The sequence below is a fragment of the Dryobates pubescens genome, chromosome 8 (assembly GCF_014839835.1).
Source record: "Dryobates pubescens isolate bDryPub1 chromosome 8, bDryPub1.pri, whole genome shotgun sequence".
NCBI classification, from domain to species: domain Eukaryota; kingdom Metazoa; phylum Chordata; class Aves; order Piciformes; family Picidae; genus Dryobates; species Dryobates pubescens.
Window position 1 is genome coordinate 26278772 of NC_071619.1, and position 24460 is coordinate 26303231.

General features: G+C 42.5%; 1 protein-coding gene and 1 non-coding gene across 2 annotated transcripts; both read left to right on the top strand.

Annotated features, from left to right (window-relative positions):
- Positions 1-34: 34 nt before the first annotated feature.
- Positions 35-19642, top strand: LOC104301340 (mitochondrial import inner membrane translocase subunit Tim23). The gene is made up of 7 exons (XM_054163921.1): positions 35-284; positions 825-883; positions 3088-3181; positions 3404-3488; positions 6011-6069; positions 8710-8820; positions 18991-19642. The coding sequence occupies exons 1-7, from the start codon at positions 188-190 to the stop codon at positions 19104-19106; spliced, it is 621 nt and encodes a 206-aa protein (XP_054019896.1). The 5' UTR covers positions 35-187; the 3' UTR covers positions 19107-19642.
- LOC128897398 (small nucleolar RNA SNORA74) lies at positions 5223-5424 on the top strand. The gene has a single exon (XR_008462369.1). It is a non-coding gene; the product is annotated as a small nucleolar RNA SNORA74 (small nucleolar RNA).
- Positions 19643-24460: the final 4818 nt, after the last annotated feature.

Consider the following 24460-nt stretch of genomic DNA (forward strand, 5'->3'; position numbering starts at 1 on the left):
AGGGGGCAGGACCAGCCGCCGCTCACAGCAAAATGGCTCCCCGCCCGCCTTTCCCCTCTCACCATGGTGACCACGCTCCTCCCCCGCCGGCAGTGGGCACGCGGCCGGAAAGCAGCGCGACGCGCTTTACGGCGACGCGCGGAGGTCGTTGCTGCGGCGAGCGGCCGGCGCGAGGCCCGGTAGCGCCATGGAGGGCGGCAGCAACTCCAAGGGCACCGGCCTCGGCGGCCTCTTTGGCGCCGGCGGGGTGGGGTACTCGCACGCCGACCTGGCCGGGGTGCCACGTGAGTACCGGCGCGCAGGGGCGACCGGCGGGGCCTGCGGCGGCGACCACCCTCAATGCAGGTGGTGGTGCTGGAGGGGGGAAGGGCAGTATCCGCTTCCCGTCAGCAAGGCCAGGCCGGGCGCCCGATCTCTGCGGGGCCAGACGCGGCGGTGTCGCTCTCGGGAATCGGCATGGCAAGGCTTGGGCAGAGGACCCAGCCAGCCGAGCGCAGCCTTGCGGGAAGCTGGGCCGCAGGGCTACCCCTGGCTGCTCGTGCCGGATGGTCGGAGGAGCAGGGACGCAGCTTCCCTACGGCCGGCCCCTCGGCGGTGGCAGCGTGTTGCGACAGCCGCCGGTTACAGAGGCGGCGTGTGCGTCCCATCCCAGCTGCTTCCCCCGAACAGGGGGTGTCAGTCGGTGCTATATTTTAATCAGTTGTGCAACGGCAGAATTTTCCCTGCCACCACGCACGAGGTCTGCCCCCTTTTAACGTGCGGGATGTGAAATTATTACTAGGGAGGCCGCTGTTAAAGTATGCTACTTTTTTTTTTTTTTTCAGTAACTGGAATGAGTCCTTTGTCCCCGTATTTAAACTTGGACCCCAGGTATCTAGTACAGGTGAGAAGGCAGCTTACTGTATTGTACATTATTCCATCGTTTGTATGCTCATATGTGAAGAGTGCAATGCCATGCAGTATCTTGAACTGATGAACAGTTGAAGGTTTTATTTTATATTGTTCCTAATAAAAGCCTGCAGTGCCATGGCATCTAGAAGAAGAAAATGTAGAAGATAAGTAATGCTGTTGTATCAACAGGAGCCTGACACTATTGAAGGCATACAGCTCCAATATACCCTTGCCATGATTTCTGGCATTTATCACACCCTCCATGGAGCCCCTTCAGTCAGTAAGGGCATCCACAAATTCCCCACCGTTTTGATGAATTAACTTTCTCTATTGTGGTGAGTTCAAGCAGTTTTCTCAGGTGTTCACCCAAACCCCAGACAGGCTTTGTCATCAGATGTGCTATCATCACAACAGCAGCAAATTTCACACCACTTTCCTTAGGACATTTGCCAGCTGAAGGGAGACCATCAAGAAGTAGAGCTTTCCATTTTATTCTACAGAATAACACAGCTATCATACTTACACAGCTTAATATTGTTTAATGTAACATAGGCCACTGTAAAGAAAGTAATTCGAAGTCCTATAGTGTTTTACTTTCTCAGCAGCATTAACTATAGCCTAAAAGATTTAAATTAATCCAATAAAGGTGTACCTTAATTCAGTTAATATTGTCTGTATATTTTTACATATCAGGCTTCTATTATGTGAGAACATTACATTTTGCAGAAATAGCACTGAAGGGCAACAGTCGTATAGTATCTGCTAATCTTTGTGCCCTTTGTTTTATGGTACACTATGTCACTGCTTCTTTTGTAAGTGGAAATCTCTAAATGCAGTTCTAGGCTATTTTTTATATTTCTCTTTCAGTAAAAGCTGACTTATAATGTAACATTCCCATAATGATAGAAGACAAGAGATGTGCCTGTATTTGCAGTGTACTCACTGACATGATTATCTTGTCTGTTGAGTGGTTGAAAAAATACCCTCTAAAGTTGTCTCGTTTAGTTAATACACCATATCTGGGAAGATGGTTGGCATTAAAAATGATATATCAAGAGCTTTTTTAAACAAAGTGTATGTACTAAGATTTTCAAAAAACAACTTGACCAAACAAAACTTGCTTTAAAAGAAAAGGTATGGGTTAGTGTCCTGAGTATCCTATAAATTAGTGCTAAAGACACCTGTTAGTGCAACACTAGAGCCTATGGGTTTGGTCGTAACACTTCACTGCTCTTTATGTTTAGCCCTAGTAAGTGCTTGGAGTTTCGTAGAGCCCAGCTACAGTCCCTGAGCAACCAGCACTAGCTGACCCTGCTTTAAGCAGGGGGGTTGCACTAAACAGGCTCGGCAGATCCCTTGCAACCTTAACCATTCTGTGATACTAAAAATTCAAGTAAAAATGCACAACTAATATTTTAGAATACAATAACGTCAATAATTATCCTTTACAACTGTTTTGTTTATGAAGGTGTGTGGGTCTTTAAAAAACATCTATTTACTTTCAGAATGCAGTGAGAAAGTTGATCTGATTCTTGACATTCTTACATTATGAGCCTGGCCTTCCCATAATAATGAATGCTACAGTCGTACTCATGGCTGCTGCAAAATGTAATTAAATAAGCAAAGAGTAATTAAAAAAAAAAATCCCCCAAAAAAGCAACCAGCAACCATACTGTATGAGTTTCTTGGCTGCCTGATGTAGTTTATAAAATGTCAGGACAGTTAAGGAATGACACCCTTTTGGTCAGTTTATCTTTTTGAAGTCTTTTTTTTCATTCTTACTAGAATATGCACAGAGTATATTCCATCTCTGCTACTGTACACAACAGTACTCCACAAACACTAGTTGTATTTTTTCTTTCCCCTAGTTCTTTATATGGATTAAAGAAAAAAAAAGTAATCAGTGTGGCCTACATAAGTAAGGCCATACTAATGTAAGGGTGTTCAGGCACTGGAACAGGTTGCCCAGGGACATTGTGGATGCTCCCTCCCTGAAGGTGTTCAGGGCCAAGTTGGATGAGGGCTTGAGCAGCCTGGTTTAGTAGAAAGTGTCCCTGCCCATGGCAGATGGTTTGGAAGCAGATGATCTTTAAGATCCCTTCCAACCCAGGCCATTCTCTAATTCTATGATTTTTGAAGCACTTGGGATATTTTGGAAGATACAAAAACATTTGGTGTGTTTTTTTTTTCCCCTAGGATACAGATGAGTTTATCTTGCCCACAGGAGCCAACAAAACTCGAGGCAGATTTGAGCTGGCCTTTTTTACCATTGGAGGATGTTGTATGACAGGTAGGTGGTTGTGGTTTTCACATTTGCCAGCAGTCCAGGCCACACCTATGAACTGCAGTAAATGATGAAATTGTAAATGTCCTGTTCGGCAGTCTAGCCTTACATAAACAGCTATTTAACCTCAGTCTATACACCAAGGTCTTATTTTCAGTATTTGCTTCTAGTAGTGTGATTTTTGTTTGTTTCTTCTTTAAAAGTAACAACTGTTATTATGCTAACTAGGGGCAGCATTTGGTGCACTGAATGGTTTACGACTTGGCTTGAAGGAGACACAGAATATGGCATGGTCAAAACCTAGAAATGTACAGTAAGTGTTTAATCTCAAATTTAAAAAGCACCCCTTAGTCACAAAGTTGTTTCTTCCACCTTCTACAAGATCAGACCTGAACACACTGCAAAAATAAGTGTATTTTTATATCTCTGGTGGGGACAGATGGGAGTCAGTGTTTGTCTTTCCTAGGCTGCGAAATGGTTTTAGTTATGCCAGTTCAAGCTTTTTGCTTCGAGAATAGAGAAGAATAGAATAAACCATGTTGGAAGAGACCTTCAAGATCATCATGTCCAACCTATCATCCAACACCACCCAACCAACTAAACCATGCAACCAAGCACCCTATCAGGTCTCCTCCTGAACACCTCCAGTGATGGTGACTCCACCACCTCCTCGGGCAGCCCATTCCAATGGGCAATCACTCTCTCTGTGTAGAACTTTTTCCAAACATCCAGCCTAAACCTCCCCTGGTGCAGCTTGAGACTGTGTCCTCTTGTTCTGGTGCTGGTTGCCTGGGAGAAGAGTGATAGTTGGTATGTCCTCTGATGTACCTTAATTATTTGAGAGCAAATTGCTACTTTGATATTTACTAGAAATCTACTTCAAAGTCAAAAGTATGTTTTTATATGTAGAAATATTCCCAGAAGCGGCATATTTTGCTCTGAGCTATTTTTTGCTGTCACATACTTGTGAGTTCTGTCTTCTTTCCCAAATATTTCAAAATGCTCAAGATTAAAATTCAAAGCTGGACCTGCCTGGATTTGCATTGGGGCGACTTAGGTGCATGCTGCTGAGCAAGTGTTGGATGGTGGAAGTTGTTCTGAATGACAGTGTGCACGAACATCCATAGCACTCCCATGTTTTCACCTCACCTGATGGTTTCAAAGAACTCAGTGAAGATAGGAGCGCATGTTTTTTCTTGCAGTATGCCTCTAGAATTATTAGTAACTTAGACATGACTGTAAGAAAACTTCAGTGCAAGTGAAAGAAACACGGAAAAGTAGAGGGGTGAAATAACTGGAGAACACCATTTTCACTTCTCCATAATACTTTGGGAGAAGGAAATTTTAGAGGAATTTAATCTTTCCTAGTACAGCTTATACTACCTATGCTCATTTTTTAGTATTCTTTGTCCCCCTCCTTACCACCTCTAGAATGATAGAATCAAAGTATTCACTATAGTTACGACTCTTCCGCAGTGTTACAGATGAGCAGAATTGTATCTTAACGTATTCGGAAATCAGACTGAAACACCTTGCTAAACGCAAGCTTTGATGAGTCGAGCCCAGCAGGTGGCAGTCAGTGCACACGCGGCTCTTAGTCCCTGCCCTTTGAGGGAAAAAGCCCGTTGAAGGTCATCACCTCGAAACAGTGTATTCGGTTATGTGTTGTCCTATCAGATGCAGGGAAGAAACTCACCTAGAGTGCCTTCAACTTTGTCCTTAATGTGCATAAACATAGTTTTGTTAAATGAATTTTAATCTTGCTGTCAGTTCCCTCTCATGTCACCATTATTAATTTTCTCACCAATTCAGAATGGAGGTCATGTTAACAAAATGGGGGGTGTAATTAGGGGGAGTTTGTTAATACCTTAGCCTCTTGGGCTTTTATCCTCTTGTTTCAAAATGAAGTTTTTCATTAATGTTCATGTTTATTCATTAATGACTGTGTCTCCTAAAAAAAAACCAATTTAAAAAAAAAGAGTGGAAAAGGAACTCAAATCAGAAGGCGTGTAATGTGTGGCACTTCCATTGCTTTAAATGATAATGTTCCAGTGGTAGTCAGCTGTCCAGAGCAGTTCTGTGCCTGTGATAGTGTTACTCTGCTGGGAGATAAAGGTCAGTCGTTTCTTCTGGCAGCTGTTGTCACTGTTTTGGAGACAACTGTGCCAAAAAGAAGTGGCATTGTGCTTCCCTGAGAGCGCACTAAAGATTTGCTTTCACTCTTTAGTGCTAGTCTGGAAGCATACATAAGAAATACTCAGGGTACTTTACCTTTTGTTGGGTGCTAAGATTGACAGGTGGAAGTTCAAAAGGTTGCCTCTTTTATTCCTGACTTGCTTTTAATACCCACACCATTTGTTCAGGTATTACCATGCTCCCTGACACAAGGTCCCTGTGTTATGTCCATCTCCTAGAAGAACACTAACTTTCTTGGAGGTCTTTTACCAAGTATCAGTCATTCTCAGTATCTATGTGTCATCCTGTAAGGAACGTTTATCAGCTAGGGTTAAAGTCTCATTTGAAGGGAAGAGGATAGATTCTTTATAAAAGGACAAGCTTGAACCGAAAAAAGAGATGATTTTCTTGACAGGACTGAATATTTGTGTTGTCAATGTTGTCTACATTATTATTTGTATTATGCATGGTAGAGGAGATTATGTATTACCAAGATGTGTGCTTTTCTTTACTGTTTGGTTTTGAAGGTCTTTTAGTTAATTATTCCAGTTTTACTAATCAAATGCATAATGTAAACACGTTATACCTACTACTGTTAACACTGCCTCCATGTAAATACAGAGAGCTAAAGGTTGTAATAAATTTTTAACTCCCTCTCAGGATTCTAAATATGGTAACAAGACAAGGAGCATTATGGGCTAACACTCTGGGATCTCTGGGTAAGTAAAATTATTTTGCAAGAAAAAGAGTTTAAAGAGATACCTGTTTGATGGAAAAGTGTATTCTCTATGTTTTCATTATGGAATCCATAAAAACTGCAGTTCTTTGGGAAATGAGGACACTACAATAGTTGTTGAAGAGGCAATTGAAGGCTAAAATAAGATTTTAACCATAAGTAGCCAAATGCCTGTAATTAACCCCCACATTTATAGTATATTACAAACAAGAACTTTAGCTGTTGAATAACTGAAAAATATAGGTAATGCCTACTTGCTAAGAAATCCCAGTTAATTCACAATTTGTAGCTGAATACTTCTGAAATAACTTTAAGAGGAGACTCGTTGTTCATGTGAGCAGCCACCTGCAGTGTACTCCAGTTAGAGCCAACAAAGTATTTCTCTCTAAAAGAAATGTGATAGAGACTACAAAAATGTGTCCTTTTATGAGAAAAATCACATATGATACTGCCTACTTCAAACATTGCTTATAACTAATACAGGTTAGGAAAAAAAAAGAAAATTTGGCAAAAGCCTGGTGTAAGGAAAGAAATCTGAGAACTGAGATTTGGGGGGAGAGGTGGTTAGGAGGTAAAAATCACATCAGAAAACCAATTTCATATGATTTCATGAAAGTCAGAGAAATAGCTAATGCCCTGCAGATTACACGATCTTTGGCTTTTTCTCTCCCCAGTCTTAAAAAGGCAAAGGGTGCTCAGTTACTGTGAAAGAAGAAATCCAAATCTGATGAAATTATTTGGAAGATTAATGATGAATCTCATTGCCCCACAGAGAGATAATGGAAGAAGAATCATCAATACTTAGAACAGATTACATCATGTTATAACTTGATCTATATGTATTTAGATTTTGAGAAGTGCATCCAAACATAAACCAAGTTGCATTTATTTCATTTTGTTTCAGTCTTGCTTCTAAAGAGTAGTTAGCTTGCCATTTAACTCAGACATCTTTTGAGGCATAATATAGAGACCATGGTTAGAGATAGGATTCAACTACACACTTCTCATAAGAGCTGCCTAGTGAGTTTTATGGTGGGAAGATTTGGGGTTTTACAGGGTGTGGTGTTCCTTCCCCTCCCCTCCCCTCTCTTATTTTCTGTTCTGTATCTAATCAAAATCTGTCTGAAAACTGAGATGCAGGGACACTGCAGTTCAAGGTTCCAGGTTAAGTAACACATTAACAGGTTTTTCCAGCTGTGTTTGAGGAAAGATTACTCAAGAAAATGTTTGTGCATTCCAAAATACTTTGGGATTTTGTTTAGCTCTGCCTTCTCCTAGCTGCATGAGCAGTTCCTTCCAAGGATAGTAAGTATTTTTGCATTTTGCTTCATTTGTGCAGCATGTCCCTACTTCAGAGATTTCCTTTTTTTCCCACTACTGACAACTTTTGTCACTCTGTTGCTGAACAAAGGCAGCAGTATCTGCATTAAACTATTTTTAAGAAAATTTTGCTGAATTCAGCTCTTCCCTCCCCTCATTGTTAACACAGTATCACAGTATCACCAAGGTTGGAAGAGACCTCAAAGATCATCAAGTCCAACCTGTCACCACAGACCTCATGATTAGACCGTGGCACCGAGTGCCACATCCAATCCCCTCTTGAACACATCCAGGGATGGTGACTCCACCACCTCCCTGGGCAGCTCATTCCAATGGCAAACGAGTACTATGTACTACTAAGGCAAGCTAAAATACCATTACCTCTGCTGAATGGGGAAAGATGCCACTGTTCAACTTGACAACATTAATATGACTGCATGTGAATGATGTCCATGCTTTTTAGCAGAACATTTCCAATTCTTGGAGGACAAGGGATGAATTGAAGTGGCATAGTGTCTTCATCACTTTACAATGATCACACACTCTACCATTCTTTGTCAGCATGAAATGTGATTCTGTCATGAGTGGTGAGGATGGAGGTGTCTTCTCCCTTCATCAAAATGCTTAGATTATCTATGCATCCATACTAAAAGGCTCTGCATTTCTCTCCCTAATCCTTTCGTGGACAGTCCCCAAAGTTCTGCTGAAGCAGAAGGACATCCAGGGAAAAAGTTTTGAAATGCAAGCAGAGGTGAAACAGCTGTTAATGTCAAATCCCAAGCAATCTGGTAGTCATTGACAAGAGGAATGTAGCCCGTTGTACTCTACCCTTGATAACAGGATCATGATGCTCTACTTGCTTTTCATCTCCCTCACACGTGGGCAGCAACCTTTCCTGCTGCCTGGAAAGTGTTGTTTAGTTTGATGCCATCCACAGAACAGTATAGCACCTACCAGCGTAAAGTTAAACACAAAATTTGAACTAGCAAAATGATCTTAAGTTTCAGTCAGTGCTTTCTATCACATGTTCATCATGTCTTAAGGCAGTATTAACTGTCGTGAGAATGCTGCATTTTAACCAAAGAGAAAGTAAAAATGGCTGTAAAATAGAAATAGGGCTGGAAAAGGACATCAATGACAGAATTTGGCAGAGGATTCCTGCCCCTTTAATACTGTTCTAAGATGATAATATCTGTGCTTCAGAAACATAGTGTAAATAGTTCCACAAAGCCTGGATTTGTGCCTTGTGTCTTGGAGCATGGGAGTTTTAACTGGATTTTTTTAATGTATTTTTCTTTCCCAGCTCTACTTTACAGTGCATTTGGAGTCGTCATTGAAAAAACAAGAGGGGCAGAAGATGACCTGAACACCATAGCTGCTGGAACCTTGACAGGGATGCTATACAAAAGCACTGGTAGAGTAGCAAAATGTTTCTAGTTATTCTTTTCTTTCACTTTATCCTAGTTACTAGGATTTTCATTACATCCCTGCTCTGAAAGTGGGCAGTGCAAAAATGGTACACTAGCAACGTGGGACTAGAATGTAGAGTTTTTACAGCTCTACGTGAATCACTTGTAATAGCTTGGCTGCATCAAGATAAACAACATGTTCTGTTCCCTGACCACCCTCTTCCATTTTGGAAGGTAGTTCCCCATTTGCCTGCATTCACTTACAAACTCGAGAAACTGTTGGTTTTACTCCTGCTATACTTAAAAAACATGTCTAAGAATGAGCTGAGTATATATTTTATATAATAACTATGAGTAAACATTTGAATATTTATTCAGTATTTATCAGACAATATAGCTCTCATGATTATTGTTACTCCTGTGCAAGGTGGAAAGAATCCAATGTAATTTAGCTGGAGTGGTTTTTTTAAAGCAAGTTTTCCTTAATTAGCCTTAGCTATGTGAAAAGCATCCACATATTAAGTGGGATTACCTCCTCTAAGCAAAAATGAGGCAGTGGTATTCATCCACTACAATCCTAAATAGATTGTAAGGCAAAACTTTATTTAGAAGTTTTGTGAGAAAAGCAAGAAAGTGAAGAATCAGGAATTCAAGTTTAACATGGAAATATTTTTTTTTTCCTGAAGGGAAAATATTTTAGTAAATCAGTTTTACAAATTCATTTTGTTAAAGTATAGAGAAAGAAACTAATATATTTACAGTGCTGTTTGTGAAACCTGTCTTGCAGTAGGACTCTAGTCTTTGCATAGTGGTCAAAACTAACAATGTTATTTGAGAACAGCATGGATTTAAGGTTAGTTTGCTGATGCATACCAAATTGTTTGCAGAAGAGAGGGTCTGAGCTTCATCAGCATAAAGCCTTTTAACCCATATTCTCAACAGCTCAACAGTTGGAGTACTATAGGGTATCACAGACTGACATTACTACAGGAAAAAGTATAAGATTTGAGTTCTTCACTGAAGGATTGCCTGCATAAGTCACCTGCATTTTACTGAGGAGATGATTCTAGAATATATTTTTGAATGTCTGACTGGGCCTCAGTGTCTTAGCTTTCTGGGAGGCCAGCTTTATATATTGAGCAAAACAATTTGAGAAGTATTTTTTCGCTGCTGGCCAAGACTAATTGAAACCAGAAATAATTGGCTTAAGCAGCCTTCTTAAACAGCAGTGTGTGCATTTAACCTTGCAAGTGCACATAGCTCTCTTGTAATGAATTACTTGGGCTTTCATGAGTGACATACCAGGTTGGCAGTGGCAGCTGTACAGGATAGCAATATAAAAGTCATAACATTTTTCTGTAGGGACAACTGCCATCTTGCACTCCAGCAGAAGCTTTCCCCTTACCTTTCAGAAGTATAAAGCTGGCTTTATCTCTAATCCCTTTCTTTGGCATAGTGCAGCCATGGATAACTACTCCAGTCACATGCACAGCCATATGACACTGCAGTTTTCATACCAGAGCACAATGGGACTTATGTTTTGTAACATAAGAACTATTGAGCTAACAGTAAAAGGTGAGTGTAGTAAAGTCTGTATTCACTATTGTGCATATGAACTGTAGTGCACAGAAAGTCAAATATATTTCTCACCATATACAGGAAAATTGAGTGGCACAGTAGACCTTAGAAGTCGTGAGTTAGTTCTGAAAATGAAAATTCACATCTCTTGGAAGAATATAATTCCAATCTTATTTTCCTTCTTTTTCTTTCATGCTTTGTCCTTCCTGTTGCTTCTCCCATTCTTCCTGTCCTGCCACCTTATCCCAGAGTGCCTTTCCTAATTCTGTAAGACTTCCCACTAAGTTGCGCCTTTACTCAACATCAATATATATTTACCTTTAGAAGTCTTAAATACTTAAACCATAGGCAAATTAATAATTCAACTCTTTGATATAGCAAGGTTTTAATAACTTCCTATCACAGTATCACAGTATAGCTAAGGCTGGAAGAGACCCCAAGGATCAAGTCCAACCTGTCTCGACAGACCTCACAACTAGACCATGGCACCAAGTGCCACGTCCAATCTCCTCTTGAACACCCCCAGGGACAGTGACTCCACCACCTCCCTGGGCAGCCCATTCCAATGACGAATGACTCGCTCAGTGAAGAACTTTCTCCTCACCTCGAGTCTAAACCTCCCCTGGCACAGCTTGAGACTGTGTCCCCTTGTTCTGGTGCTGGTTGCCTGGGAGAAGAGACCAACCCCTTCCTGTCTACAACCACCTTTCAGGTAGTTGTAGAGGGCAATGAGGTCACCCCTGATCCTTCTCTTCTCCAGGCAAAACAATCCCAGCTCCCTCAGCCTCTCCTCTTAGGGCTTGTGCTCAAGGCCTCTCACCAGCCTTGTTGCCCTTCTCTGGACACATTCAAGTGTCTCGATGTCCTTCCTAAACTGAGGGGCCCAGAACTGGACACAGTACTCAAGGTGTGGCCTAACCAATGCAGAGTACAGGGGCACAATGACCTCCCTGCTCCTGCTGGCCACACTATTCCTAATACAGGCCAGGATGCCATTGGCCTTCTTGGCCACCTGGGCACACTGCTGGCTCATGTTTAGGCAGCTGTCAATCAGCACCCCCAGGTCCCTCTCTGTTTGGCTGAAAACCTCCAATGATGGCGACTCCACCACCTCCCCAGGCAGCCCATTCCAATGGGCAATCACTCTTTCTGTATAGAACTTTTTCCTAACATCTAGCCTGAATCTCACCTTTTTGAAGGTGAGATTTGTTGCCCAAAAAACCAGTCCTAGTTTTCACAGTTTGCTCTTGCAGAGGAGTGGTGGAGTCGCTGTCATTGGAGGTTTTCAGGAGGAGACTTGATGGGGTGCTTGGTGCCATGGGTTAGTTGTTTAGGTGGGTTGGATTGGTTGATGGGTTGGACGCGATGATCTTGAAGGTCTCTTCCAACCTGGTTTATTCTATGTATTCTATTCTATGTTTACCAAAATGCCAGCAGTCAAATGAAAAAGGCTTCCCAAAATGCTCACCTTCTAAAGCTATTGGGTTGTGAGCACTTTTGTGCATGGCTGTTTAACCCACAGCTTGTGTCCAAGAAAAAGAAATGGCATTAAAAAGTCTGCAGATGAGAACTGTGGAAGTTCAGCCACATTGTATTAACTGGAAGCAATATTAGTCACTGAAAGTTCCCCATTGAAAGTGACTAAAGAAGTTAAGTCCCCAGGACTTCTGATGGTCCTCCTCAGAGCCAGTCAAGTGCTGTTTATCTGCCATTATAAATCAAGTGTTAGCTGGAATCTGTCTCAGCATACTGTGTGGCTTTGATTGGCAGATGTTGAATTGAGTTTGAAAGGGGGGGGGCATTGAAACAGCACACTAGTTGATCCTTTTGAACAAAATGATCTCTAGTTCTCACATTTATTCAAAATGGAATGTACTAGCAAGATCATTTACTGAATTTTAGCCCAAGTGCAGCAATATGAGCATAGGATTAATTGTTAGACTAAACCTGCAACTTAATGAGAGCTGGGTTTTCAGCTCACAACTTAGACTGAGTGTTCTGGGTAGAAGGTGAGTGATGAATGAATGAAAACCCTTTGCGTTCTTTTCCCAGTGGTGTATGGAGGACAAATGTTGCAACTGAAACCCATTTGAGTTTTGCTAGAAGGAAGTCCACTATTCTAAATTCACAAGAATTAAATTTCTGCTTAATAAGGTACTATCCTTTAGTCTTCAATTTCAAAGGCAGAAATTAAGATATGTCATGCCAAGTTTCTCTCATAGATGTGAAGCACAAATGCCAACATACCTTAAACCAAATATTTAGCTCTCTCATGTGTCTGCAACCTCTTTACTAAATCAAGCAACTTTGTTTTGTTTTATCATAATTGTAATAGTGTCTGAAAGTAGCAAAGGGCAAAAATGATTGTCACTGTGTGCTATATCACCATTATTCACAGAATGTTAGGCATTGGAAGGAACTTTGAAATATCATCTAGTCCAAACCCCCTGCCAGAGCAGGATCACCTAGAGCAGGTCACACAGAAACCTATCCAGGTAGGTTTTGAATGTCCCCAGAGAAGGACACTCCACAACCTCTCTGGGCAGCCTGTTCCACACTCACAGTGAAAAAGGTATCTTTATGTTCACATGGAACCTCCTATGCTCCAGCTTGCACTCATTGTCCCTTGTCATGTCATTTGATATCACTGAGAAGAGCCTGGCTCCGTCCTCCCAACATTCACCCTTCACATATTTATAAACACCATGAGGTCACCCTCAGTCTCCACTTCTCCAAGCCTCCCACCATGAAAATGGTTCACATATTATACTGGCTTGGAAGGGATCCTCAAAGGTCATCTTGTCCAACCCCCATGCAGTGACACCTCCCAGTCATTATGTCACAAAGATATAGCTGGCGGAGGATCTTACACTCTTCAGACATGCAGGATTGATCACTCATGAAAAAAAGATACTGAGCTAGATAGGACTTTGGTGTGACCCAGTGTAACAGTCATTAATTGCTAATTGAAATTCCTGACAGAGACTTCAGTAAACAAAAAAGTTAAACCACCTTTACCTCTTATCTCAGTGTTACACAGGTTGTAGATGCTCTTTTTCTTAGATAATTCCCCCCCCGCCCCTTGAGATTACAGAAAACAGGAACCAAAATAAAGTAATACTTCAGACAAACCACATTATTTTGTTTACTGTAGTTCTGTGCAGTAGGAACCCAATACTGGGTAGGGCATCTCTTGTGTTTTGCACAATAGGGTGTTACATAATTTGCTGTAAAATGGTGTGCAGCTGAAGAAAAGGGAATTGCATGCTAGTTGTAGCTGAAAGGAGTAGTTCTCAACTTAAAACCTCAGAACCACTACCCTGAAAAGTCAGCAAATTATGAATTAAGAAGAGCTAAATGTTTTATTGCTAGCAGTAAAGTCTGGCCAGAGCTAAAGATCAGTTTTGTGAAATTCAGTGGGTAGGAGTTTGGAGCAGTTCTGTGAGCTAACTACTTCTTCAGCTATAAATGCCTCTAATTCGTGTGCCCAGTCAGGGTTTTTTTACTTGTTTCTGTTTGGTGGGGAGTGGGAGAAGAGGATCTTTTTGCAGACTGATGTAGGTCCATATCCTGGGATCTCTTAATTTTGTGCATTATTTGATGAAGAACAAGAATTTGCTTCTGAACTTTGAAGTTCAGAGCCATCAGGCATTTTACAAGAACTCAAGTTAAAACCTGCTTTTAACTTAACAGACAACTACAAGCAAGCACTACAAGCAGTAGCTTGTTGGGGCTTTCTTTATTAATTGAGAACTAATGTCTGTTAAAATGTGCATGGCCACTGGAAGCACTCTCCCCTCTGCTAAGCAGAAACAGTGAACTAAGTTCTTAGAGCTGCAGGGATTTCCAAGGTTCTTGCTGCCATTTACAGTAGCTGAAGTAATCTCATCAGTCACATGCTGCTGCTTTCAGTCAGTGAGAAAACCAGGGGATTTTGGTACAATGTTCGCAAAGCAATTTGAACAGTTTCTGAATTCAATTCTGAAATTGTACATTAAATCACAATGTACTGTTTGTTCTCCTTTAGCCTTCATACCACAGTAATTACAGGAAATTCTCCCTGTTTCAGGCTTTGTTGCTTCTGTATTTTAACCACAATACTACCCTAGCTGCAGCAATATGCAAGTGGAACACGGTTTTCTGCAGCCTACATTCTTTCCGCGGTAACTTCTATGGCCACAGACTTTCACAGTATCACAGTATCACAGTAACTAAGGTTGGAAGAGACCCCAAGGATCATCAAGTCCAACCTGTTCCAACAGACCTCACAACTAGATCATAGCACCAAGCGCCACGTCCAATCTCCCCTTGAACACCTCCAGGGACGGCGACTCCACCACCTCCCTGGGCAGCTCATTCCAACGACGAATGACTCGCTCAGTGAAGAACTTTTTCCTCACCTCGAGTCTAAACCTCCCCTGACACAACTTGAGACTGTGTCCCCTTGTTCTGGTGCTGGTTGCCTGGGAGAAGAGACCAACCCCCTCCTGTCTACAACCACCCTTCAGGTAGTTGTAGAGGGCAATGAGGTCGCCTCTGATCCTTCTCTTCTCCAGGCTAAACAATCCCAGCTCCCTCAGCCTCTCCTCATAGGGCTTGTGCTCAAGGCCTCTCACCAGCCTTGTTGCCCTTCTCTGGACACGTTCAAGTGTCTCGATGTCCTTCCTAAACTGAGGGGCCCAGAACTGGACACAGTACTCAAGGTGTGGCCTAACCAATGCAGAGTACAGGGGCACAATGACCTCCCTGCTCCTGCTGGCCACACTATTCCTAATACAGGCCAGGATGCCATTGGCCTTCTTGGCCACCTGGGCACACTGCTGGCTCATGTTTAGGCAGCTGTCAATCAGCACCCCCAGGTCCCTCTCCGTTTGGCAGCTCTCCAGCCACTCTGACCCCAGCCTGTAGCTCTGCATGGGGTTGCCGTGGCCAAAGTGCAGCACCCGGCACTTAGACTTATTAAATGCCATCCCATTGGACTCTGCCCATCTGTCCAGTCGGTCCACACTTACAAGAATATGTAAAAAAATAGTCTTGGAGCAGCAGAAGGAAACAGTTTTCTACTGGCATAGGACCACCCACAGATGCTCAAATGTCTGCTGATGTTTCAGAGGGTCTGATTAATCACCACTGTGCTTGAATTTGGAGCATAACTGAGGTTGCCTTGTACACTTGAGAACTCAAGCCCTTTCAGCCATTTAAAAATATTTTTGCTCCTGGAAGCCCTTAAAGAAGAGAAACTGTTTGCATTTTGAATATATCAGAGAGACTGGAAGAGGGGACGCTAATCACAAAAGTTACGCATCTTTTGTTAGTATAAGCATATAAGGCTTTTCAGTTAAGGTATTCATAATGCTTGCTGTGCATTGCTACCTGTTTAAACATCCCAGAAACTATCCCAGGGTAATGGGAATAACAGATTCTGAAAATAGAGAATCAGGGTCCTAAATGGGAGGTTTTGCCCTCATGTCACACAGTACAAATAATGGTGCTACTTGCTGTATGAGTCAAGCTCAGTTAGGATTATACCATAAAGAAATGCAAAGCTGTACTATGAGAATGTCATTGTGCAGCATGCTCTGAAATCTATCTTAAACACATAGAAGAGGGACAGTGAGAGCTTCTGCACTCTGGTGAAAGAACTCAGCAGCTAAAGCCAGACAACAGAATTCTCCTTTAGAGCATCAGATGTATCTTTGGAAACCCAGAGTAGTTCTCAACTATTGTACAAGTTGCCTGATCTCGAAATACCTGCTTCAGAAATGTCTGCCAGCTAGAAATTTAAGTTATCTTACTTGGACATAGAAGATACGGGGCTTACAGCCACATTTCTAGCAGGGTTTGTCAGGGCAGGCTTGGTATCAGAGGCTTGCAGAGGGCGATTGCAGAGGAGGGGTGGGAATGTGTTCTATCATGCAAACACAGCTGGGGTGGGAGTGGAGAGTTTTTGGGGTTTCAAACAAGGTAATCTTCTCACAGGGCTTAACATTTCCTGCCCAGCAACTGGGCTGTGTTCTATAGTGCATTACTGTTTGATGTCTGCCACTGACCTAGAGGTGTTTACTCATGTGCAAATCTAACCAGTTCAGGGAAATAATTTCTTCCCACCCTCCCCCCACCCGCTTTTTTTTTTGTTTTGCAATTACTGTGGATAGTTCAGAAATCAGGTGCAACTGCTGCAAAACAAATTACTGCTAACATTTTGTTGCAAAAGCATAGGGAACCTGGTAAGAAACGTTTCTTTTATATTTGACTCTTAGGGATTTTTTGTCTAACTCAGTAATGCACCTGTACCAACTGCAGAACTTCAGTTCCTGTTCATGACAGACTTCCACTGAAACAGCTTCTTTAGTGAAGTCCCTAAGCTGTCTGAAAAGCCTGCAGGCTGCTTTATGTCCCATGTTTGACACTTTTTAAGTTGATACAGAGCTGCCATCCTCACCTGTCTGACCTCAGCACATGAAAACATTACCAACATGTTTTGCATTAGGAGCAGTGTGTCTTAGCAGCACAGCATCTTTTAAGTCTTCATGGATGCTAAAAAGTGTCTCAGCTATCCAATGAAATCCTGCCTTGACAATATCTGGAACCAGCCTTGATCAACCTTCAAGGATTTTTAAAGGGAAAGGAAATAAGTTGAACTTGAGGGCTGAGGGAAGAACCTACAGAAATAGTCACAGCTGTGTACCGTGTGGCATTCAAAGAGGATGTTCCACCTTTTGTTTATTTCCCTGTATGCTGTAATGGTTAGAACCCCTCTTTGGGAGTTTCTCCTGTGAGAAATCAGGCTCTCTAACGTTATACTCATTTTTCCCCAAAGTAATGAGGAGATAGTATTTACACTTCTCTTCAATAACTGTTTTGCACAGTGTCCTTTAAGTTTCACCTGTGGATTTTTGCCAGAAACTGCTTGCATGTGGTTAGTTCTGTGTACACAGCTGCAATCTCTTCATTTGGAAAGGTTTTAGTGGAACAAGTTCAGGATTAACTATCAAAGAACTCTACATTTGTGTTCCTAAATCCCAACTGAGGCACATAGGTGCATACACAATATGGCTTTCCTTTGAACTATGGAATTATCCACATTTAATTAGGCTTGTATCCCAAAAAGCTCTTGAATTGTCGCAGCTGGTCTGACAATGAAACTGGCTAGACGTGACCTCTGGTACCAAGTCCAACTTCTGCTATCATTTCTGCAGCTCCTTGGTTTCGCTACGTGCCTAGGCAATGCAAGTAGGTTTAACAACCCCAAAGAAATCCATTTAATCTTTCAGCACAAGTAATGCAGTCTCAGTCTAGCTGACGCCAACAGCTTCTTGTCCCAGTACAAGCCGAAGTGCAATTCTGTGAGACAGCTTTATGACCGCAACAGAAAAATAAAACAAATCACTGATTGCTGAGGTGTATTTCTTTTCAAGTTTGAGGAACCTGAATTCTAGTGTCAGTCTTACCAGTAAAACAGACAGGTTTTATCTAGCTGTAAGCAGAAACCAACCTTGTTCTGTATACTGTACATGATCTAACTTGCTTCGGCTGGGGTTGACAAACATCACTGACTTGGAGTCTGCGAAGTTTTCCTAGTGTTGGGGGTCATATTCTCAGGTGTTCCTGTGCATTCTTTTGTGCATTCTGGGAGCTTTGCCAAAGCACTTTCTACCACAGAGGAACAGAAACCTGTTGCTTTTACTAAAGAGCAAAAGAAGTCTCTGCTTCTGGCCCTGTATACCACAACCCTTGCATGGGTGGAATGGAGTTGTGATGCCATCCGACTCCCAGCTTCAGCCAAGTACACTGGCTGCTGGTAGTAGCCAGGTTTGCCCTGTGTTTTTCCCTTCATGACACGCAGAAACTTCAAGTCTTGAGTGAGCAGTAAAAAGTAGAAAAATATCTTTTTTTTTTTTCTTCTGATTGCCTGTGTTACTCAGTTTTTGCCATTACAAGATGATAATTTTGAATATTAACAATAGTGAGAATGAAGAAAGTTGTTCAGTGTGTGCCATAGTAAATTCTTGCCTGTTGAGCCTTTTCATCTACTTCTATTTTTAAAAGGGTTTAAAATTATTTTGGAAATACATAAAAGCAGTGGTAAGCCTGTCATGATAGCCCTCAAGAATCTGGCACACAAGGTCATGTCCACATCAGTTACTGTTGTGTTTGCTTATTTCTTTCCTGCTCTTTCTCCTTGCCCTCAAAACTAGTTGCAATAACTGACAAACATTGTTGTGGTTATTATTCCTCATCTGAAAAGGAAGAGTTCTTAAAGCAGAAAGAGATGGTATCTTCCTGTAAACACCGGAGTTGAGGACAAATGGAATAGACAAAGCCGGACTTGGGGAAAGCTATCTTTGCTTCAAGTATTCTGTAATGATTCACTAAGGCAGCAACACTAACTTAGTTTGAGAGGAAGACTTGCCAAAGAAGTCAGGATCAGGAGTGACATTTCCCAAGCCTGGCAGCAGGTTTGAGGGAGGGTAGAATTAGCACAAGTATCTTGTCTGGAAAAGTATTAAAAATACCTTTCATTAAGATGCCTCTGGATTTGAGCTGCTGACTGTGTCCTCAGATGTAACGGGCCTTAATCTGTTTCTCTTTTTCAGGTGGAGTGCGTGGGATAGCACGTGGCGGTATCGCAGGTCTGACACTGACCGGCCTCTACGCTCTCTATAACAACTGGGAGCACATGAAGGGCTCCATAGCCCGGCAGTCCCTGTGAGCAGGGGGCAGCCAGCAGCGGGCAGAGGACACGCTTGCTTAGTCACCAATCAAATCAGTTGTGAGACCTGTCTGGTGCCTCTTCCTTTTTTTATTTGCAATTAGTGTGAAACTGAAGGAATCTATGCTGGGAGGAACCTCTTGACCACATAGCTGGACTGGCCCTTTCCTTCCTGCCAGCCAGTCGCTGGACAGGCAACATTTGTTGGACCTGCAAGCAAGCAAAGTGGCCACCGAGATAGAGTCTCCCTGACATGCTCACCAGCTAGCCCTGGGCCAGAGCTACAAGGCATGCTCAAATCCAATAGCTGTACTTGGTGTCTGCCAGGTCTGTTTGGCTGTGTGTGCTACAGTAGTAGTGCTGCACAGCAAAGCCCATGTCTGCGCAGCTAGGCACTGCAGGCTTTCCATGTGCATCACCTGGGCAGTGGGAGCCTTAAGTGGCAGCTAGCACAGAGCAGGGCATGTTGTTCTGTCAGCACAGGGTAAGCTGTAAAAAGGGACATCATCATTAATAAAAAGGGTGGTACTTGTGCATGACTGTTTATATGCTTTGCTCTTCCTGCTGCTGATGACACAAAAGTATGCTGCATCCGGTGACTTAGTTGCACTTTTGCTTATAAGGACTGATGGGATAAAATTCTGGGAGAGTTAGCAGGTGAGAGGAATTAAAGTAACAGGCTAATTGTCTCTTGATGCAAGATGGTGGTGAGACATAAGAGGGTTTGATTCCACTCCCTTATTTACTGTAGTAAATAAGGAACTAGTTATTTCTGGAAGAGGTACAGTTGCTGCTGCAGAACAGTTGCCAGTGGCTTATCAAAACACTTGGGTGCTTCAGGATCTCAGAATTCAACTCATTTAGGCAACATTAGAAACCAAACAATATAAATACTCTCATTGCTTATTACAGCATTTTTAGCTGGCAACAGGGCAAGCACTGTTTGTAGGGTTTTGGCAGAATGAAGACAAATGATGAACCTACATCTTCCCCAGGGTTAGAAGCAAACGATGTACCAAGCATAATTTGAAGATGAATTAAACGTTATGAATTAGTTCAGTACTTCAAGTTACTCTATCACAGCCTATTCCTTTGATCTTAAGTAATAAAAGAGGTAAATAAACAGGTCTGAGACAGCATAAAGGTAGGGCAAGGAGAAAAGAAGAAACTTGCTGCTCAATGGACAACTTAAGCAAAACAAGAGTTTACTTGGAGTTCTCCCTGCTCTTGATAACTGCATTGTATCCAACAGAATAAAACCAAAACAGCAGCACTTACCTTCCTCTGAGAAGAAACGTGGCTCAGAAGCCTCTTCAAGAGGAAATGAGCACTGAGACGAGCTTTTAGTAGAGCAAGTGCTATAGCTAACGAGCTTTCACAGCTGAAGTTAATTAGCTTTGCTTTGATACTAGGTCAAAGTAGATGCTTTATGCCACCACTTGACTAAATGTAGCATAATGGAAAGAAAACAGGCCTTTTCTTACCTGCTTTGTTAAGTACTTCTTCTTCTTAAGCCTTTCCACTACCTTGTTGGGCTGTGTATTAAGTGTTAGATGGACCTTCTATCATGCATTTCTCGAGGGCTGTAATACCAAAGAAACTGTCCCCTACTCACAGGCTGCAAAAAGGTGATCTAGGCATCAGCTGCTCAGTGCTGTCATGTGGGACATCAGGAAAATGCATGTACTTTCTTCCTCAGTTTTTTGTCTCCCCACTGGCATCAGTGAGCTCCTCCCCACCCATGTTTCTTGGTCACAGTTATTAGGACTTCTATTCCTGCATGCTTGGCAATGCTGGATGAAGGGCTGATAGCTGTTTTGGAGGCTGATGGTGGATGAGGGTTGCTTTTTAAGTGTCAGGAACTTTATCATGTATCTTTTAGGTTTTTCTAGAGACTTCAGGACTGAAGTGTGAGACAGGATCTCTACCTCTGATTGAAGTGGGAAAGCTGTGAAGCTTCACAAATGTCTTTCCTCACATAAGTATGCTGGAGATAATGTAGAAACAAGTTTTTGTAAATAAAAAGTTGTGGTAATCTTCAGGCTAGGCTAGCTTAAGACAGTTTTGCATGGTCTGCAATAACTTCAGATTTCCTGGGAATTGCTTGACTCAGGGGTACAGCTGAGTGCATTTTTCAGAAGCAGCTGTGTTTCTAGGACTGTTAAAAGCTTTGATTCATAAGCTCTTTGTATATAGAGTGATCCATAACTTGAGATATGAAATACAAACATGGAGGCAGCAGTGTGTGATGTCTGTGATGTTATACATCAAGACTGTGCCCATAGTCGAATGTCAATCAGTATAAAGTTGCTACTTAGAGCTGTGACCAAAAGTGTATCTAAATTCAGTAGGAAGAAAAAAAAAAGTAAAGTTACAAGGAGGATTTGGCAAGCAGTCCTCATGCAGCATTTCAGACCCATGAGCATGGGGGACCTTGGCCATTTTGAAAAACAGCATGCTATCCTCTCGCGCTGCCTGTCAGCTCTCAGTTTTGCTGAGACAGGTTTCCATGCTGTGGCAGCAAGTGAGGCAGTCTGAGAGAATAGGTATTAAGCTTCCTGAATTGTGTCAAGCTGCTTTGACGTAGTCTTTGGAACAGAGAAAGGCAATTTCACCGTTCCCTGTCAGCAGCTGACTTCTCTTACAGTTTGGGGAATTGGTCAAAAAATCGTATCATGTGGTACAAATCTCCAGCTGCCTCAATGCAGCAGAAGCTGCTTCTGAAAATGGGAGAAAAATGTATGTTAGGGCAGAAAAATGAGCCAATATTCATAGCATGTTTCCCCTGACTTAACCTTTGGACTGAAAAATGTGGGGGAGGAAACCCTGATTTAAGCTTTAAGAGAGGGTTAGCCTTGTGCTTAATAAATTCTAGATAGGAAATCAGTGTTTTAAGTGGCACTTTGTGTGAGTATTGGCCTGTGCTGTTGAATTGCTGGGCACTTCAGTGGCACCAAAGAGTACTACAGCCTTTTTTTTTTCCATTCTATTTTCACAGCATTATTAGTACTGGCCTTGTGTTGCCCTTGGATGTCTCTTCCCCTGCTGTCAGGCATCCTACCTCTCATGTGAGAGATGCTGCCAGACTGCCACTGGGGCAGGTTTGAGTCTGGGAAGTCAGGCAGTCTGGTGTCCCAAGAGCCCTGCAAACAACCCTGTTCCAGGCAGGTACCTGGAAGGGAAGGGCCTTCTGCCACCGCTACTGCTCTCCTGCTCCTTCCTTTACAAGGCTCTGCCATAATGTTGTCGCCCCTTCCTAAAGTGTTTCCCCAGGCCACATGTGTGTCTGATGAAGGAGACAGCAGTTTGCCTTTAACTCACCTAGTCTGTGCCACAGCCTACACTGCTGCCTCAGGAACTGCCTGCCAAGTGCTGGCTTTTCTCCTCCACTGGTCAAAGCCTGGGGCACCTTCACCTCCTGCCCACAGTAGCTCTCAGGGACAGCGTGTAACAGGCCTCCACTGGGTACATGCTCAGCTTGTGAAGTCCCCCACCCAACATGAGCCATAAAGCTTTGTAGCTTCACCCATACACATGTGATGTGATCACAAAGTATTTCATTTGGTACAGAAGTTAGGAGGTTTGATGTGTTACACAGATGAGGGAAAAGTGGGAGGTAAATGTTCCCATTCCATGGGGAGAGAAGGAAATAAATTGTCTCAGAGAAGACCCCAGTGCTCAGTACAAGCTGATAAACTCAAAAGAAAAAAAAAAAAGCAGGGGAGAGGTAGGGAATGTCTGTAGGTGTTACCCAGAGAAGCCAGGAATAGCATTCTCTGCTCAGCTACTCTGTCATTGGAAGACTTGGAAGTACTTTTTTCTCCTGTCTTTAAAAGCTGAACATTCAGGATACGTGTTCAGGACATTTCCATGTGGCTGCTTCTAACTCTAGTCCATTTAGACAAACAGTGCATAAGCACACCCTCACGTTGTTGTATTGTTGTGAAAGGCTGCCGGGCCCAGCTGCAGAGTGTCTTCTGAGAATGGTAAAATACAGTCTGGAATTCAAAGGGACGGAAAATCCTCAAAGGACAAGCAAAACATGCAGAGCCCGAGATGTTCAAAAACCCAAAGAGGGGCAAGGATGCTGTACAGCCATGGGAGGACTGAAGTCTCTTTACCTATTCAAGACTCATAAGGAACAATTTTTTCTACATCTGGATTTCTTAGATCAGCTGAGTAGAGACTGGGTGACTTAGACCATAGCAGCTGTGTGTTCAGGGGTGTACATGGCAGTGCAGGAATTGACAAGAGTTCCCCAGTAGGTGTGTAACTGGTGCCAGGGTTCCCTGGCTTTGACAGAGGGGCTCCAGCCAACTGTAGGTTGTGGTGGAAGAAAGAACTGAAAAGTGTGAATCCATGGAAGCAGGGCAGGAGTTAATGTGGCCATGTGCCATAGCATTTTTTGTTAACCATCTTGCAAAGGAGACATACCACACCTTTGGTTGCAATTACTTTTTAATGGAAAAGACATAAATGTTTTACATAAATATCAATTAGTGATAACAAGTCAGATGAGTAAGTAAAGGAATACATACCCCCAGGTTTTAAAGGTTCATAATGAACTGACAAAGTAGCACACAATGACAACTCCAAGGAATTATTAGAAGTGGGCTGCATGTCAATCACCTTCAGTAAGTTCAGCTGCTAATCAAATTAGGCTGTTAATGGAGTTAGTCACAGTGCAGTCCTCCTATGCAGCAAGGACATCTTCAAAGGGGAAAGTGAACTCCAAAAACAAGCTTTAAGTGGTCCACTGACTAAGCACTTCTGGAGTCTGTTTTCAGATGTGCAGCATGCCCCTCTCAGACTTAAAACTCATTTTTAACCAAATGCACAGGTTCTGCCAAGACAGGAATGTGTTCACATTGCAAAGTGATTCTGAGGTTTAGATATTGCCAATTTATTTTTCTACAAGATAGTGAAGAAGTGAAATCAGTTTTATTACCGGGCAGGCTGCAGAGATGTGGAGAATGAGAGGCTATTTTTCTCATGGTCATTAAGACCAACTCTTTTAAGTGAGTAGAAGCTGCACCAGGAACTTCACAGTTTTTCATGCAAGCGGACAGGCAGGATCCACATTTCCATCTAACATCTCAGCACTTTTTCCTTGGGCTCACAATGCTAAATACCTAAAGAGACATTGCTCATATTGTGTCTACAGCTCTAGGGATCAATCATTTGACCCCACTTTGATAGGCGTAACAGGATGGAAATCCACAGATGAAGTATCTTTCAAGTGGATCAGTTGGAGCCACGCAGAGTGCCAGGTTAGTGTTTTCCCATTAAACAGCATGACATCAACCTGATGAGAAGGCATCCAATTCCCCAAATACTATAAACAATATGTGACT

Bases quoted from the DNA above. Each gene is read 5' to 3' on its own strand.
- LOC104301340 (XM_054163921.1), top strand. From the start codon at position 188: ATGGAGGGCGGCAGCAACTCCAAGGGCACCGGCCTCGGCGGCCTCTTT. The intron at 3,182-3,403 runs GTAGGTGGTTGT...TATGCTAACTAG, and splicing joins TGGAGGATGTTGTATGACAG to GGGCAGCATTTGGTGCACTG. The intron at 6,070-8,709 runs GTAAGTAAAATT...TTTCTTTCCCAG, and splicing joins TAACACTCTGGGATCTCTGG to CTCTACTTTACAGTGCATTT.